Below are 13,577 nucleotides of genomic sequence, written 5' to 3'. Positions count from 1 at the left end.
TTTAGAGTCTTTCAATGACTGATTGGGAAAAGGGGCGGGGCTTCCTGCCAATATGTCTTTCTACTCAGGAAAATTACAAAAATAGTGTAACATCTTTGCAGTTGTGTTCATGTTGCAATGTTAAGATTTATTGATGACGTTTGTTGGTTCCAATTGTTTTGCGTTTCCTGAACGCATCACTAAAGTGACCTGGTCTGTGATTGGCTGAGATTGGAGAAGGGGGCGGGGCAGATGAGTGTGCAGACTGAATGCACTCCGTGTGGCTGTTTGGAGGAGAACGGAGGAGCTCCAGGTTCTGTTTAATAATAAAGCGGCTTTGCAGACAAGAAACTCGTCCTGCTGGGCGCTGCAATAGTGACTTTGGGAAGTAACTTCAATCTGATTACTGTTTTGGAAATAGTAACGTTTTAGATTACTTGTTACTGAAAGAAGTGGTCATATGAGTGTAAAGCATCACAATCCAAGCGACTTCCACAGTCTCTGCTTGTGTGTCCGTACTTCAAGCACCCAAAACAAACACCTTTCTCCTGTAGAAATTGTATTTTGTCCTGCTGTGTCCAGAGGTTGATTGGTGCGATGGCAGTACAGCAGTGACGTGCGGTGAGGTTCATGGCTGGTGAGGCACTGACTTCATCACAGTCAGATTTACAAACATATGAACCCTAAAGAGGATCTTATTCACCATTTGATTGGCAGCAGTGAACGGGTTATGTTTAAAAGCTCATACCAGCATTCTTTACACATACAAACTGTAGCACACAACAAAGCACATTTAATAAAAAAATAAAAAAAACGTTATTATGGTCTTACCTTTACTTATAAATGAAGTCCATGCGCCGCTAAAAAATAAACGATCGCTGCCGCTGCACTTGACTTGCTAACTGTAGCTTGTTGTCATTTATTCTGCAGCCGAGGAGTCGCAAGAAGGATCCCTGGGATCACTAGCGCCCTCTACCATGAGGCAGGAGAACTGCGTGCCTCACCCAGTGCGTCTTTGCAGCCGTTTTATGATTGCTCAGCACAAGAAACACGTTACACACATACAGTTGTTGACAAAATACACTGTACATTATATACCTCAGTTCACTAAACTATGGAAATTTATAATATAATTCATATAGCAAAAGTGTGTGAACATTTTAATAGCGACATACAGAGAGATAGCAATACGGTCTCACTGCACAGCAGGCCAGCAGTTAGCCCAGTCATTACGCAATCCATGGTGAGGCTCAGCTGGCTGCCGCCTCACCGCAAGTCTCTTCTCAGTATTTGAACGGTAAATGTGAAAATTCAGCGATTTTTAATAAAAATAATCTAAAACTGGTGAAGTTAAATGGAAAATAACTTTATAGTATAATCACTGGATACATATAACAATTTAATTAAATTTTTTTCTTTTTACATTTTTTTTCTTTCCATGATGGCAGGTGAGGCACTGCCTCACCTGACTGCACGTCACTGCAGTACAGACATCCGAGCTGGTTACTGTTACATGCTGTGGTGGTTTTATTGTTATGTTTGCATCCCTCCTGTACCGCATTGACGCTAGCGGCAAACAGCGATGCCGGTCACGCGTTAATCAGTCACGTGTTTACAGCGAAGGACAAAGACACAGTTGTGTCCCGTTAATCTGTGAAAACCAAATTATGCGCGAGAGGTGGGAGTGGTGCAGTCGGAGTCCAGCGGAGCTGTAAATACTGTGACTGATGGTTTCAGCACCATGGACAGCACCGTGTTACCTGCGGGAGACGACAGTGACCCTGGTACCTTGGACAGCGCTCTTACACAGGGTCGTCTGAAAAAAAAAAAAAAAAAAAAAAAACCTGAACTATTGTGTAAACGATGGGGGGTGTTGTCAGCAGCTGAAAAAGTAACTTGTAATCTAACTCAGTTACTTTTAAAAACAAGTAGTCAGTAAAGTAACCAAGTTACTTTTTAAAGGAGTAACGAGTAATCAGATAACTTTTTCAAGGCACAAGACACAAGGCAATTCACAGTGCTTTACAAAGAAACTCAAGAAATACAGAATAAAGAAATACATTAAACCTTTAGAAGAAATGAAAGAAAAGCATTAAAGCAATGTGCTCATTTACCCGAGTGCAGAAAAGTTAAGTGATATGATAAACAAATTAACCTGTTTTGTTTTCAGACACGCCAGGACGCAGTCATTTGATTGAACGTGACGTGGATGCGGGAGACGCAAAAACCAATCAAACAACGTTTTTACAGAGTTAACTTTGAAAAGTGCATTGTGACGGAGCAACTCCGTCGGTAACGGGGCAGCGGCACGCACACGCGCGCGCGCGTACACACACACACACACACACTTCCTAATCCCCTCCGTATTGCGCATCAAGTCATTCATTTAGTTCACTCCTCTCTTTCCCCAACTGTTGGCATGGTCGGCCAGGGGTGCACACCTGGCTGCTCTGTGTTTCACATCTGTCACATTGAGGGTCAACAGCTGTATAGATACGGGAAAGTTTGGCCTTTGGCCCATTCTTTAAAAGTATGAATTAAGTCAAGACTTCAAATTGTAATCCACTAAATCCAACCTGGATTACAGTAACCCCTTGTCATCATCACTTAGATAGAAATATTCACGGTCAGTATTTACAGAAAATGGAAAGTTGCATTGAAGCCAGTGCACTAAAAGAACAACATTTCCACTAAACCGAACAAAGAGTTGTGTCATTGCGGTTTTTCACAGTAAAACCATTAAAAACAAGAGTGCGTCACTCTTTAAATATACGCGGAGATCGGTTTGTTTTACCAAATGTTTCAAGATTAAAAACTAAATAATTACAGAGAAAGTCTGCTTCCTTCGAGTTTTTTTATTAATGAAAGCAGAAGCTGCAGCGGACTGCTTTCTGTGAGAAAACACTGAACTGGTCATCAGTCGTCGGGCAAATTCCAGGTCCTCGGATTTTGTTCACAGGAAAAGAAAAACTCCCACCTTCAGAGATCTGAGAGAGAAACAAAGCTGTAGCTCATCATGCCGGAAAATGTCTCAGCCCAGTCTTTTGCCATGCCAATACTAAAAACCACACGGGTAGTTTGGATTGTTAAAAACTTCACTCAGAGAAACAAAAAAAAAAACAGTACAAGCAAGAGAAAGACCAAAACTACGGAAGAGTTTTAGGGCCACTGAAGAAAAAAAAAAATTCGGAGGCTAAAAAAAACAAAAAAACAAACAACAACAGTCGAAAATCAAAGTCGAGATTTTATTTATTTTTTTTCCACGGAGAGACTTTCTATCCATCCCTCATCATATGCCCGTAGATGTAAACCACATTAAATCAGTTAATTCTGACTATATCGGGTTGCTTACTGCTTATGGACATGTGATTTTACACAGGATTTCCTTGATTAATAGGAACATTTAAATAAGCAGCCCAGGATCCGTGTCTTGGTCCTTCGTACTCGACGAACTTCCTCTACAGAACCAGGAAGCTCTGTCTCTTCTCGTCCTGTTACTAATGATAACTAACTGCACCGTGTTTATGAGCTATATTCTGACCAGAAGCATCTTTTCATCACCGCCTGATTTGCATTTTGAGGGAGCAGTCTCACGCGCTGGCATGTGGATGGACGGACTTTTTTTTCCACCTTGAAAAAAAAAAATCTCGACTTTGATTTTCGACTTTTTTTGAGGCCACCAAGGTTTTTTTGTTTTTTTTAAGCCTCCGAATTTTTTTTTTTTTTCTTCAGTGGCCCTAAAACTCTTCCGTACCAAAACATCTCATCGCATCAACACAAAAAGTAATCTGAGCAGTGCTTAATTTGTAAATCATTAGGTCACGGAACACAGGCTGCGTGTTGTTCCGGTTGTCAAAGCACCTTTTTCTCACTAAACGGGCCAATAATATCACGTGAACACAATCAATTAACCTAAACATTTAATAAAAGAATGCTGAATCAGCGTTAAAGAACCACGGACAATCAGCCGGTATGGAGCGTCTCTCTCTCTCTCTCTCTCTCTCTTTCAGCACAAAGCGCAAAATCACCGCTACTTTATCCACTCAGCAGTTTTCACTGTACCGTCAGAACAGAAAAATCCACAAAGAAAATAAACATTTAGCACCTTTTACACCCACAAGGCCACAAATCCTCTCGTGAATCAGCAGCAGCAGAAAATGAAAAGAAAAAGCGTGCTTACCTTTTTTTTAATCGTCCAAAACAGCCCCCCAAAAAAAACATTTGAAAAAAGCTCTTCAAATCCAGCTGTCTCGTTTTGGCCATCATCTACCACGCGAGCTGACGCACGCACAGTTTAGTGACGTGGAGCGCCGGAAGTTCCCTCTCCTCCTCACCTGCGTTCAGTTTTTACTTTCAGTTTTGTGTGTTACAATGACATTTCTACTGATTTCAACTCAATACAAGACACGGCTGTCCATATATAATATTTTAAAAAAAATAATTAAACACATTATAGTAATATAGGGGCTGGATTTTTTTATTTTTTATTTTTGTAATGAGGCGCTGGATCCGATCAAATAATAATTGCCGGTCAAAATCTGGGAGGTGCCGGATCCTGTTCCGGAAAGATCCGGCCCAAATTAAGCTCTGAATCTGAGTAAGTGCTTGCTGTTGAATAAAAGCAACATGTACTAGTTTCTGCAGTAACTATGAAAAAAACAAAGGAATAAAACGTTTTACAATAGTATATAAAATAAAAATCACAAACAAAATATCGACACAAACTGATGAAAACCAACAAGTGATTCTGAATGAAGCAGATCGATTCTCTAATCAGGAGTAGAAATGATAGAAACCAGGTCAAGACATCAATTGTAATCTACTAAATCCAACCTGGATTAAAGTAATCCCCTCGTCCTCATCACTTGGTTAGAAATATTCAAGGTCAATATTGACAGAAAATGGAAAATGACATTGAAGCCGGTGCATTCATTTCAGGACAAGGTTTTATTCTTCCGTCTATATTTTCGCTGGACAAACTGAAGAAGAAACCCCCAATGTTTTCAATGTAGAGTTGCTTCAATAATCTTTTCTGTAAATTATAATGCATTGATTGATTTTTAAACTGGAACCGAATGTAATATAATATAAACACAAAGTCCTCACTAATTTGATATTTTACACTAGACATCCAGACTTTTATCTGATCACTGCTGCAGGAGCCGCCTCCTCCAGAACATAGAATCATGGAGAGCAGTGTCAAACTGACGAGTCTCAAACATTTCAATCATTTGTTTGAGCTTTTTATCCATGAGACAGAATGACTTGGGGCCTCGTGCTCATGCAGTGGGTTTTCACACGCTTTGCTCCTCGCCGGTCCCCTGTCAAGACAAATAAAGACAAATAATACATCTGTTAGTTGGATTACAATCCACTTTTCACCTTTGAATCCATTTTTTTGTGAACACAGCAGATCAAACAGAGAGAAAAAGTGTCCAAACTCTTCAAGTCAAACATCACATTAATGACACGTCAGGTTTAGAGTTCCACTGTGGTGCTGGAGACGATACAGGCTTATTTATGACATCCGTTCACTTGATGGACTCACTTTCAACATGGCTGGACTTCCCGATGCGGCTGAAGTTTCAGACTCCAGAAAACAAAGTTTAAAGTTTAAAGACTAAAACCTGTTCTCAGTGATCGCAGTCAAGCTGTTTGTTTTGAATCACAAATCTTCAAGTAACATTATAAATCATTCAAGAGTAACAAACTGACACCACAGCGACAGAAAATACAACATGTTCCAAATCAATAATTGAACTTAAAGGCAGAAACAACATAAGGTAACAGAAAATCACATTGAAGCCTCCTGACTGGAAGTAAATAGTAAAGTACTCATTGTTCTTTGTGAAAGACAGGAAGAGAAAGAGTTCATTCACATTTTATACACAGAAACAACAATAAAAGGTGTTTATCTGGAAGTCAAGCATGACAAACATCAACTGATCGTCACTTCAAATCTTGACGTTTGCTCTGTGAACTTTGTCACAAGAGAAACGTTCAACATTCGAGGAGGTTTGACTCCAGAGCGACACAGCAGAGGTCAATAGGCGTCACTGAGCTGCTTATTTACTTCCTGAAACGTTACAGACTTTCATTTGATTTGAAAAACTTCCATCACCTGCAACATCTTCTGAATAGAGACTCAAATCCTTCATAAGATGTGAAGACAAACAGCTGAAGAATCATTTGGCCTTAAATGATGACATGAGAACACTCAGGTTCAGTGTTGGTGGTCGCTATCAGCTCACCTTTGTTTGATGGTCTGACACCTATGAAGGTTCTCCCGAAAATGAACAATAGTACACACCAACAAACAGCAACAACCAAAACACTGAAGACAGTTGCAATAACCGGTGCATTGGGAAACTCTGCAGACACACACACACACAGAGTTGTCGAACATCACTAGACATTTGATGTCAGTGGTGAAGCACTAAATGATCCGTTTATTCTTGAAGGAAGCAGAGAATCAAAGCTGCTCGAGTTCTAGTCAACGATCCCTGGTTGAGCAGAAACACTGACGTTACCTTCAGCTCTTCTAAATCGGAGGATTTCATTGAATCAACGCAACATAAACTACAGCTTTAGTTTCTCTGTGAAGGTTTAGAAGGTGTGCTACGTTCAAATTGTGCCCGTCCTGAAGGTTGCAGAGCTTCAGCAAGTGGAAATCCTCCAAGTGTTCCATGATCCACCAAGTGAAGCTTCAAATAAAAGAATGAGTCATGTGACTGAATGTGTCTCTCACCAGGGGACCGGTTGGTCAGGATTTTATCTTTGTCCAGTAGTTTGAAGACGTCCTCTTTAACTCCAGCCAGATGAAACACACAGCTGTACCTCCCCCAGTCTTCAGCTTTGACCGATGAAAGATTCAGAACAACGCTCATCTGGAAGGTTCCGTCATGGTTGGGGACGATCTCTCCTCTGTCCACCTCCTCATGGAGCTCCTCCTCGTCTTTCTTCCAGAACAAGTCGGCTCTGTAGGGGTAGAAACCTGTGGCGTGGCAGGTGACCGGAGAGGAGGGAGTCTTCTGGAGGAGAGAAACTGAAGGAAACTCTAGAGAAGAACCAGGAAGAAACGACACTCCCTTTATTTGGTTCTCAGCTGCTGGAGAACATCAGTTTCTCTCTCATGTCATGGACCTGACATGGAATTCACTACAGCTGACAATAAATGCGCCTTGTAAAGTGTGATGAAGGAAAGAGCTTGGCACTAAAGGAGGAAGTCGAGATGGAGAGACGAGAGGAAAGCAGTTTGTTCTGATCGATAACTTGTCTATTGTGTTATATCTTATATATGGGTTTATAATGTATTCATATTATTTTTTCAACTTATTGAAATGGCTGAGTAGTGCACAATCTGCTTCTGATTCATATATTTATGTGTGTGTGTGTGTGTGTGTGTGTGTGTGTGTGTGTGTGTGTGTGTGTGTGTGTGTGTGTGTGTGTGTGTGTGTGTGTGTGTGTGTGTGTGTGTGTGTGTGTGTGTGTGTGTGTGTGTGTTTTATAAATTACCTGTCATGGATCAAAAAAGCAGAACATTCTATTATGTTAACAGTCCACTATGAACATCAAACTACACCAAACCATGTGTCCTGCATCGGAACTACATTTTTGATGTTTGCAGGAAAGAAAACCAGTGAAGATCAGTTTAGTATTCAGCGAGTTATGATTGATTAAAGCCGCTGACATTTCATTGCTCCTGTCAAACAGATGAGACTGAGCGGAGCGGACGACCGGACCAAGATGGCGGCGCCACCGCTCGCCAGCGCCAACAGGTAGTAGCGGTCGATGCGGCGTCTCCTCTTTATTATGCCCATGGTTCCTACCTCACATGTGACAATTACCTGTAAATGAGTCAGGCATCGACGGAAAACTGATTAGATGAAGGTTAACGTTCACTGATGTTTCAAATGAGAAACAACCAACCTCTATTGTATTCGACATATTAAAGATAAATTGGACAAAGACATATTTTCTCCTGAAACACATTAGTTATCTAGTCCAGAGAGAGTATTAGTACGCCTCGGGTAAACGAGTGAAGATACTTTTGAAAGCATATGAAGCCTACCCGGAGCCACGCTGGGGATTCCCACCACAAAGAGAACCACGAAGAGGTGCATCTGGACATGTCCAGTCTTTATTCTCACTCAAGTTCAAACTCTAACTCTACTCTCAGTTTGTGCGTCTGAGCTCCAGAAGGAAATTAATGAGCAAAGACAGGTTGCTGGGTAAAAATTAATCGCACATTCTACCAACGAAACTGAAAGTACATTTAAGGACACTTCTGCAGCTTAGAAAACTAAAGACACGAGTGGATACGTTTGTTTAATCACGTGTTTATTAAGTAAAGCTGGCCCCCCCACCCCAACGCAAAACCCAGTGAAAATAGTCCCAATAGTTAGTGCTGCATTAGTGCCGATAAAATGATCACTTCTAAGTTCACACAACTTTCCTCCACTTTGTCCAAACTGAACAAAAATGATCTCAATTGCTAGTGCTGTGTTAGTGCTGAAAAAATTATAATTTGTGCTGCTTTGGTTTTTAAGATATAACAGTTAATTATACGGTGATGATGTCACTCGGCCCGACAATGCCCTAATTGAACAAATTGTTTGTGCAGCTTTAGTTTTTATGATATACCAGTTTCTCTCCCCATGTATCTGGGCCAGACTGTTTCTGTTGTAATGGGTTTCCTGTTTCAAGACCGTGTGTGTCCATGTGTTGAAGAATGCCATATCTCAAGTTTTGTGAGGAAATAAACTCCTCCTCTATTTTAAATTTTTTTTGTATTATTGTTGATGAGTCTTTTGTTTTTGGGATAAGATCCATCCCGACCTGTAGATGGTGTTGAAGCGCACTGTGTAGAATAGAGGGACAACACGCAGGCGCAGCTTCAGAAATAAACCAGCTGTGGCCAGATTAACATTTGGACTTTGTTTGGCTTAATGAAATAATATTTATAGTCATACCTGTGGAGGCCACAGTTTCCTGTGTTTGTGCTTCACCCGCTGCAGCTTCTCTGGTTCTGAGTCCACCTGCAAGGTGGTAGACGGGTTAAACACTATTCGCAAGGAATTACATTTTGCACTTTATCACAGCAATAACGTCCCAAGTGATCACATTGCTGGCCAATATTTTATTAATCAATCAATCTTTATTGCAGACTCTTAGGTCAATATGAAAACATAGAAAGAACTGGTCATTACAGAGGATCAGAAGATTGTTTGATTTCACCTGACGTTCACAATCTACTACAGAAGAATTGTGCAGATCTCGATTGCTGTACAATGTTTCTGTATGGCAACAATAACACAAGGAAGGCACTGAAAACATATGAAGTGATAATAAAATACTTTTCTATTCATTTTAAATGACTAAGTTTTATTCACATCGTCCCAACATTGTTGTTTGTACACCGTTTTTCATTTGGATTGAATATATGATTGCTGAGGAAAAGTTCCTGATTTGAACACATACATCAGGTTTATGTAATATGACACCCGTGAGGACTCAGCGCCTCCGTCAGGTCAGAGGGAGCAGTAAAGAGCGTCTGTGGGGGTTTATGGGTATCAGAGAGGGCGGACGGTCAGGGTGAGGTCGGCTGCACACGGAGGGAGGATGTAGCGCTCCTCCCTGAGGAGGCGCAGCACGATGTCCTCGGGGTCCTGAGGCCAGCGGAAGATGTGGGTGTTCCGCAGCCAGTTTGGAACATGTTTCTGTTACGAAGCAGAATAAACCATTAATAAACTGAAGCGTCCGGTCTGTGGTGAGCGTGACCAGATCTTGTTTCTGATCCCCTGTCTCCTCTCACCTTTGTTGCATTAGGAAACAACACTGGAACCAGTCTGAAGTTCTTGCAGCCTTGTTGGATGAACTCATTTTGAATCTGTAGCAGTAAAAAATAACTTCATCAGTAACATTAAAGGGGTCATATTATCCAGCTTTTCAACACTTTCCCATGAGTCTGGTTGGTCAAAAAATGATGTATTCAAAGTTTATTGCTTCTCCTTGATTCCTTGCATTTGAATATTGGATCATAGGAGCTGCATTCAGAATCTGCTGTGTCTGTGTGAGCTGGACTGGCTCCGCCCACACATTTTGGGAAGAGGGGGAAGTACTTCCTCTCGTGGTGCCATGTGCCGGAGCAGAGCTGCCTGATTGTGGGAGGAATCAATTGATTGGGATTGGCTAAACCCCCGATGACACTATACAGGGTTTGATTTCTGATTGGCTCGTTGGAGCAACACACTTTTTAAAAATGTAATCAGAGAGATGACAGACTTTCTTCTCTTCTGGGTATGGGGACGGTTATTACTGTTGGAAAACCATGAGGAAGAGATTTTTGCATAATATAACAACTTTAAAACAGACCCCCCCAATGCTTCAGTTCAAGCAGAGATCAGCAGATGGCAGCAGAGAGCAGCGTTTCATGTGAACAATCTCACCTGGTTGTGGATGTACTTGGTGTGAAGGCCGTGCATGCCATGCTCGTCGTCGCCGTCTCCCTCCACGTCCTCTTTGTACCCGGGGCTGATGACCACGATGATCAGCACCGATTTCTGTCGATAACATCACTTTTGTCAGCTTTAACTGAGCTCTGCTCCGTAATCGGGCTTCTCCATCACACAGTTCTAACACTACTCGGCTCGACTCGACTCGTTTTCCTTTACAATACAGTGCCACCTCGGCGTGGGTGGAGTCGTCAGAGCGTTTCCTGGTTGTGCCAAAGTGATGGCGCTACAACTCCATGTTGGATATCAGCTTGACTTATTGATATTACAAAATGTGGATTGTTCATGCTTTATTACCAACGCTGTGATTCACTGTCCGGGTGTTTTCCGTGGGTGGCCTCTCCGATCCTTCTTGTTCTGATTGGGTTTTAGAATTGGCGGCGTGAACAAGTCGCATCACTCCCTCCTCTAGTGATCCCCGGCCAATCAGTGGCCTGCTGGCTACTGACGTCACATTTTCGGCTCGACTCAGCTCGCTTGGACTCGCTTGAGTAGGAACTACAAATGTACCTAGTATCAGGTACTAACACGTAATGGAAATGCCTAAAAACCGCGGCGAGTCGAGACGAACAGGTGCTAGTGGAAAAGCCCCATGAAGTATATGTGATGCGTGGAGGATTCGTCAAACTTACATCGTTCAGAAAGCTGTCCATCCATTTATTGATGTCCATTCTTCTGAGTGTATAATCAAACATGTCAATCTGCGGAGAGCCAGATGTGTGAGAGTGTGTCTGCTGGAAGTGTGTGAGCAGGTCAAAAGGTCAGTTGGACTCACTTCTGGTTTGAAGCCCTGATTAATGAGGAAATGGACAAAAGTCGGTATGTGTTGGGCCGTGTCCAATGAGTAGGTAACAAAGACGTGTCCTGTTGAGAGAAACCCGGTGAGACGTCCGCAGCACAGGAGAACGGGAGAGCCGATATGTACCTCTGACGGGACCTACTGCTCTCCTCAGGAAGGCTGATGGTCTTCTTGACCACCTCCCGGTCCGCCGGCAGCGAGCGATCCACGCTGACCAGCATCATCACGTCGCGGGGCGGCGCTGCACGCCCAGCAGGCCTGCGGAACGGAAACGATTTCGATCCGTCACACAAAAATCGGTGACGCGTGTGGAAAGTCTGAGTGAAGATGTGAGATGGTGAGACAAACAGTTGGTGCCGGGCCTGTCGGTACGGATCCTCGGGGTAATAGTCGCCGTGCTGCAGCGGGTTTGCTGGAGGGCAGCAGGCGCACTGTCTCACACGACTCTTCTGCCACGGACCAAGGCCTGAAAACAGATACAGAGGAGCACACAGCGCCACGTTACACGGTCCGAGAGAGGGATTTAAGAGAGCTGCGGCAATAGTGTTGCTTTTGATGATTTGTTTGAATTCTTCATATTTTCCTGCGAGAGAGAGAGATTTACTGCATATGTTAATCCCGCTTCGTAGTACAGGTCTCTGATCTCTCCCATATAAGATTTGTTTTTTGTTCAATTTTTGGATGTGGGCCGCATTGATCAGAATGAAAACAAAAGCTTCCTGTTAAGATACTTCAGTCCTGTTTACACATCCCAGGGGAAAAACGCATAGTTTTTTTGTATCTTTGTTCCAGAAACGGCAAAAATACTAAAAACTATATACAGTAGTTTCCTGTGCCGCTTTCTCGCTACTTGCTCGGATTTGAGGTGGGATATTTTCTTTCCGTGGATAAAACCTTTCTTCCCGCTCCATGTAGAGCGGGTGCTAATGTTTTTGTCACTTTTTACTGAGTCGAACTCAAAGTAATGTCGCCATTTCTGTGCAAACGCTGCAGGTCCTGCTCTCTCCTGTGTGTCTCCATGTTGTCTACTGTTGTTGTTTACACCGACGGTGGATACGTTGTTACAAGACGGTCTCGCAAAACACAACGGTGTGAACGGGCCCTCACTTCAGATGATGACCACTGACCGTGCAGACGCGCTGCTGGGTGGAGTGCTGCGGCGGGCTGGTTGTGGTTCTGAACCTCGGATATGAGTGGAAGCGGCGGCTCCAGAGACTCTTCCACAGACGGGACGCGGCGACAGTTTGGGTCTCCCGGAGGTCCTCTGCTCCGCTGAGCCATGAACTGTCCTTCATACGGCGGTGCCTGGTCTCTGAGGTGGTTAGGCCAGGCTGCAGCGGCGCCGGGGGGCTTCCGGTATGCAGCAGCGGTCCGGTCCTGGTACCCCTTCTCGGGGACGGGGTTCCGGTTGGGTTCCTGCCCCTGTGCGCTGCGTCCCGTGTTCCCGTTACACTCTTCACACGGGCGGAACCAGGCCGAATCCAGAAAGGAGGGCGACATCCTCTCATCCATCTCAACTGGAATACTGTGATGTGGACACGGTCCTGGTCACACAGACCAAAACCAAACAGAGAGACGTTGTTTAGATAGACTTACACATGTCTGAGAGGGTTTTGTTTCATACCTTTGAAAGAATCCATTGTCTCGAAGTCTTTGGCCTCCGCTGGAGTGAAAATGAAGACAAACGTGTCAGGAATTCACCAGAGCGTGAGACGCCTTAAAGAGACACGGCACAAATCACACAGGAACAACCGTCCGCTCACTGGGACTGAAAACAAAGTAAATACATTGGAAAGTATTATAAAGGACATTTCTTTGTTGTCCTGTCTAAACGCTGAGCGGTGCACCGGTACAGGTGGGGCTGGGTGGAGCAGAGCAGCGTCGCAGCCAACTAGTACAAAGGTCACTGAAGTTATGTCGGGCATGTGCTCTTAAACATAAAGTAGAATCTTGTTGAAGGGCCGTGCTGCGTTTTAAATCACATTTAGAAGCAGGAGCCGCTCACCTACCTTCACTTCCTACTGGTTCCTGCTCAGACACACAAACAGGATGAACTCTCTCCCCTGCTGTGACGCATTCATGCAAATAAAAGAGGCCAATCAGGTAAAGTCTTCAGACCGGCTGGTTCACCTGAGCCGGGCAGGTTTAACTGTTTGTTGGATGAACAACTGAAGCACCTACTACCTTTAAATGGCTTTATTACACTTCCTTAATCTATGCCAGAAGCTGCATTTCATTGCTATGAGCTAAATAGAGGGTTGTGCAACAAAACAATGTAGTTTTCC

At 43.3% G+C, this 13,577-nt stretch overlaps 2 protein-coding genes across 2 annotated transcripts; both read right to left on the bottom strand.

The window, feature by feature from the left end:
• Positions 1-4,909: 4,909 nt before the first annotated feature.
• Positions 4,910-8,270, bottom strand: LOC308126196 (major histocompatibility complex class I-related gene protein-like). Its single transcript, XM_080490386.1, has 3 exons — positions 8,051-8,270; positions 6,728-7,036; positions 4,910-5,300 (listed from the first exon to the last, which is right to left on the bottom strand). Exons 1-3 carry the CDS (start codon positions 8,100-8,102, stop codon positions 5,224-5,226), a joined length of 438 nt encoding a protein of 145 aa, XP_080346512.1. The 5' UTR covers positions 8,103-8,270; the 3' UTR covers positions 4,910-5,223.
• Positions 8,271-9,099: 829 nt separating this feature from the next.
• LOC308126245 (E3 ubiquitin ligase TRAF3IP2-like) lies at positions 9,100-13,356 on the bottom strand. Its single transcript, XM_080490483.1, has 10 exons — positions 13,302-13,356; positions 12,917-12,955; positions 12,420-12,836; positions 11,641-11,758; positions 11,435-11,550; positions 11,269-11,357; positions 11,126-11,194; positions 10,428-10,541; positions 9,794-9,868; positions 9,100-9,698 (listed from the first exon to the last, which is right to left on the bottom strand). Exons 2-10 carry the CDS (start codon positions 12,930-12,932, stop codon positions 9,552-9,554), a joined length of 1,161 nt encoding a protein of 386 aa, XP_080346609.1. The 5' UTR covers positions 12,933-12,955; positions 13,302-13,356; the 3' UTR covers positions 9,100-9,551.
• Between the last annotated feature and the right edge of the window lie 221 nt (positions 13,357-13,577).

The sequence above is a fragment of the Lipophrys pholis genome, assembly GCF_963383615.2.
Source record: "Lipophrys pholis genome assembly, chromosome: 21".
Taxonomy (NCBI): Eukaryota; Metazoa; Chordata; class Actinopteri; order Blenniiformes; family Blenniidae; genus Lipophrys; species Lipophrys pholis.
This window is presented reverse-complemented; position numbering and strand designations above follow the sequence as displayed.

Excerpts from the sequence above, each read along its gene's own strand:
- LOC308126245 (XM_080490483.1), bottom strand. Across the intron at positions 11,358-11,434 it reads CAGCCTTCCTGAGGAGAGCA|GACACGTCTTTGTTACCTAC; the intron begins GTAGGTCCCGTC and ends TTCTCTCAACAG. Across the intron at positions 9,869-10,427 it reads CCAAGTACATCCACAACCAG|ATTCAAAATGAGTTCATCCA; the intron begins GTGAGATTGTTC and ends TTACTGCTACAG.
- LOC308126196 (XM_080490386.1), bottom strand. The coding sequence starts at position 8,102 with ATGCACCTCTTCGTGGTTCTCTTTGTGGTGGGAATCCCCAGCGTGGCT. Across the intron at positions 7,037-8,050 it reads AATCCCCAGCGTGGCTCCGG|AGTTTCCTTCAGTTTCTCTC; the intron begins GTAGGCTTCATA and ends GTTCTTCTCTAG. Across the intron at positions 5,301-6,727 it reads CCTGACCAACCGGTCCCCTG|GGGACCGGCGAGGAGCAAAG; the intron begins GTGAGAGACACA and ends TTGTCTTGACAG.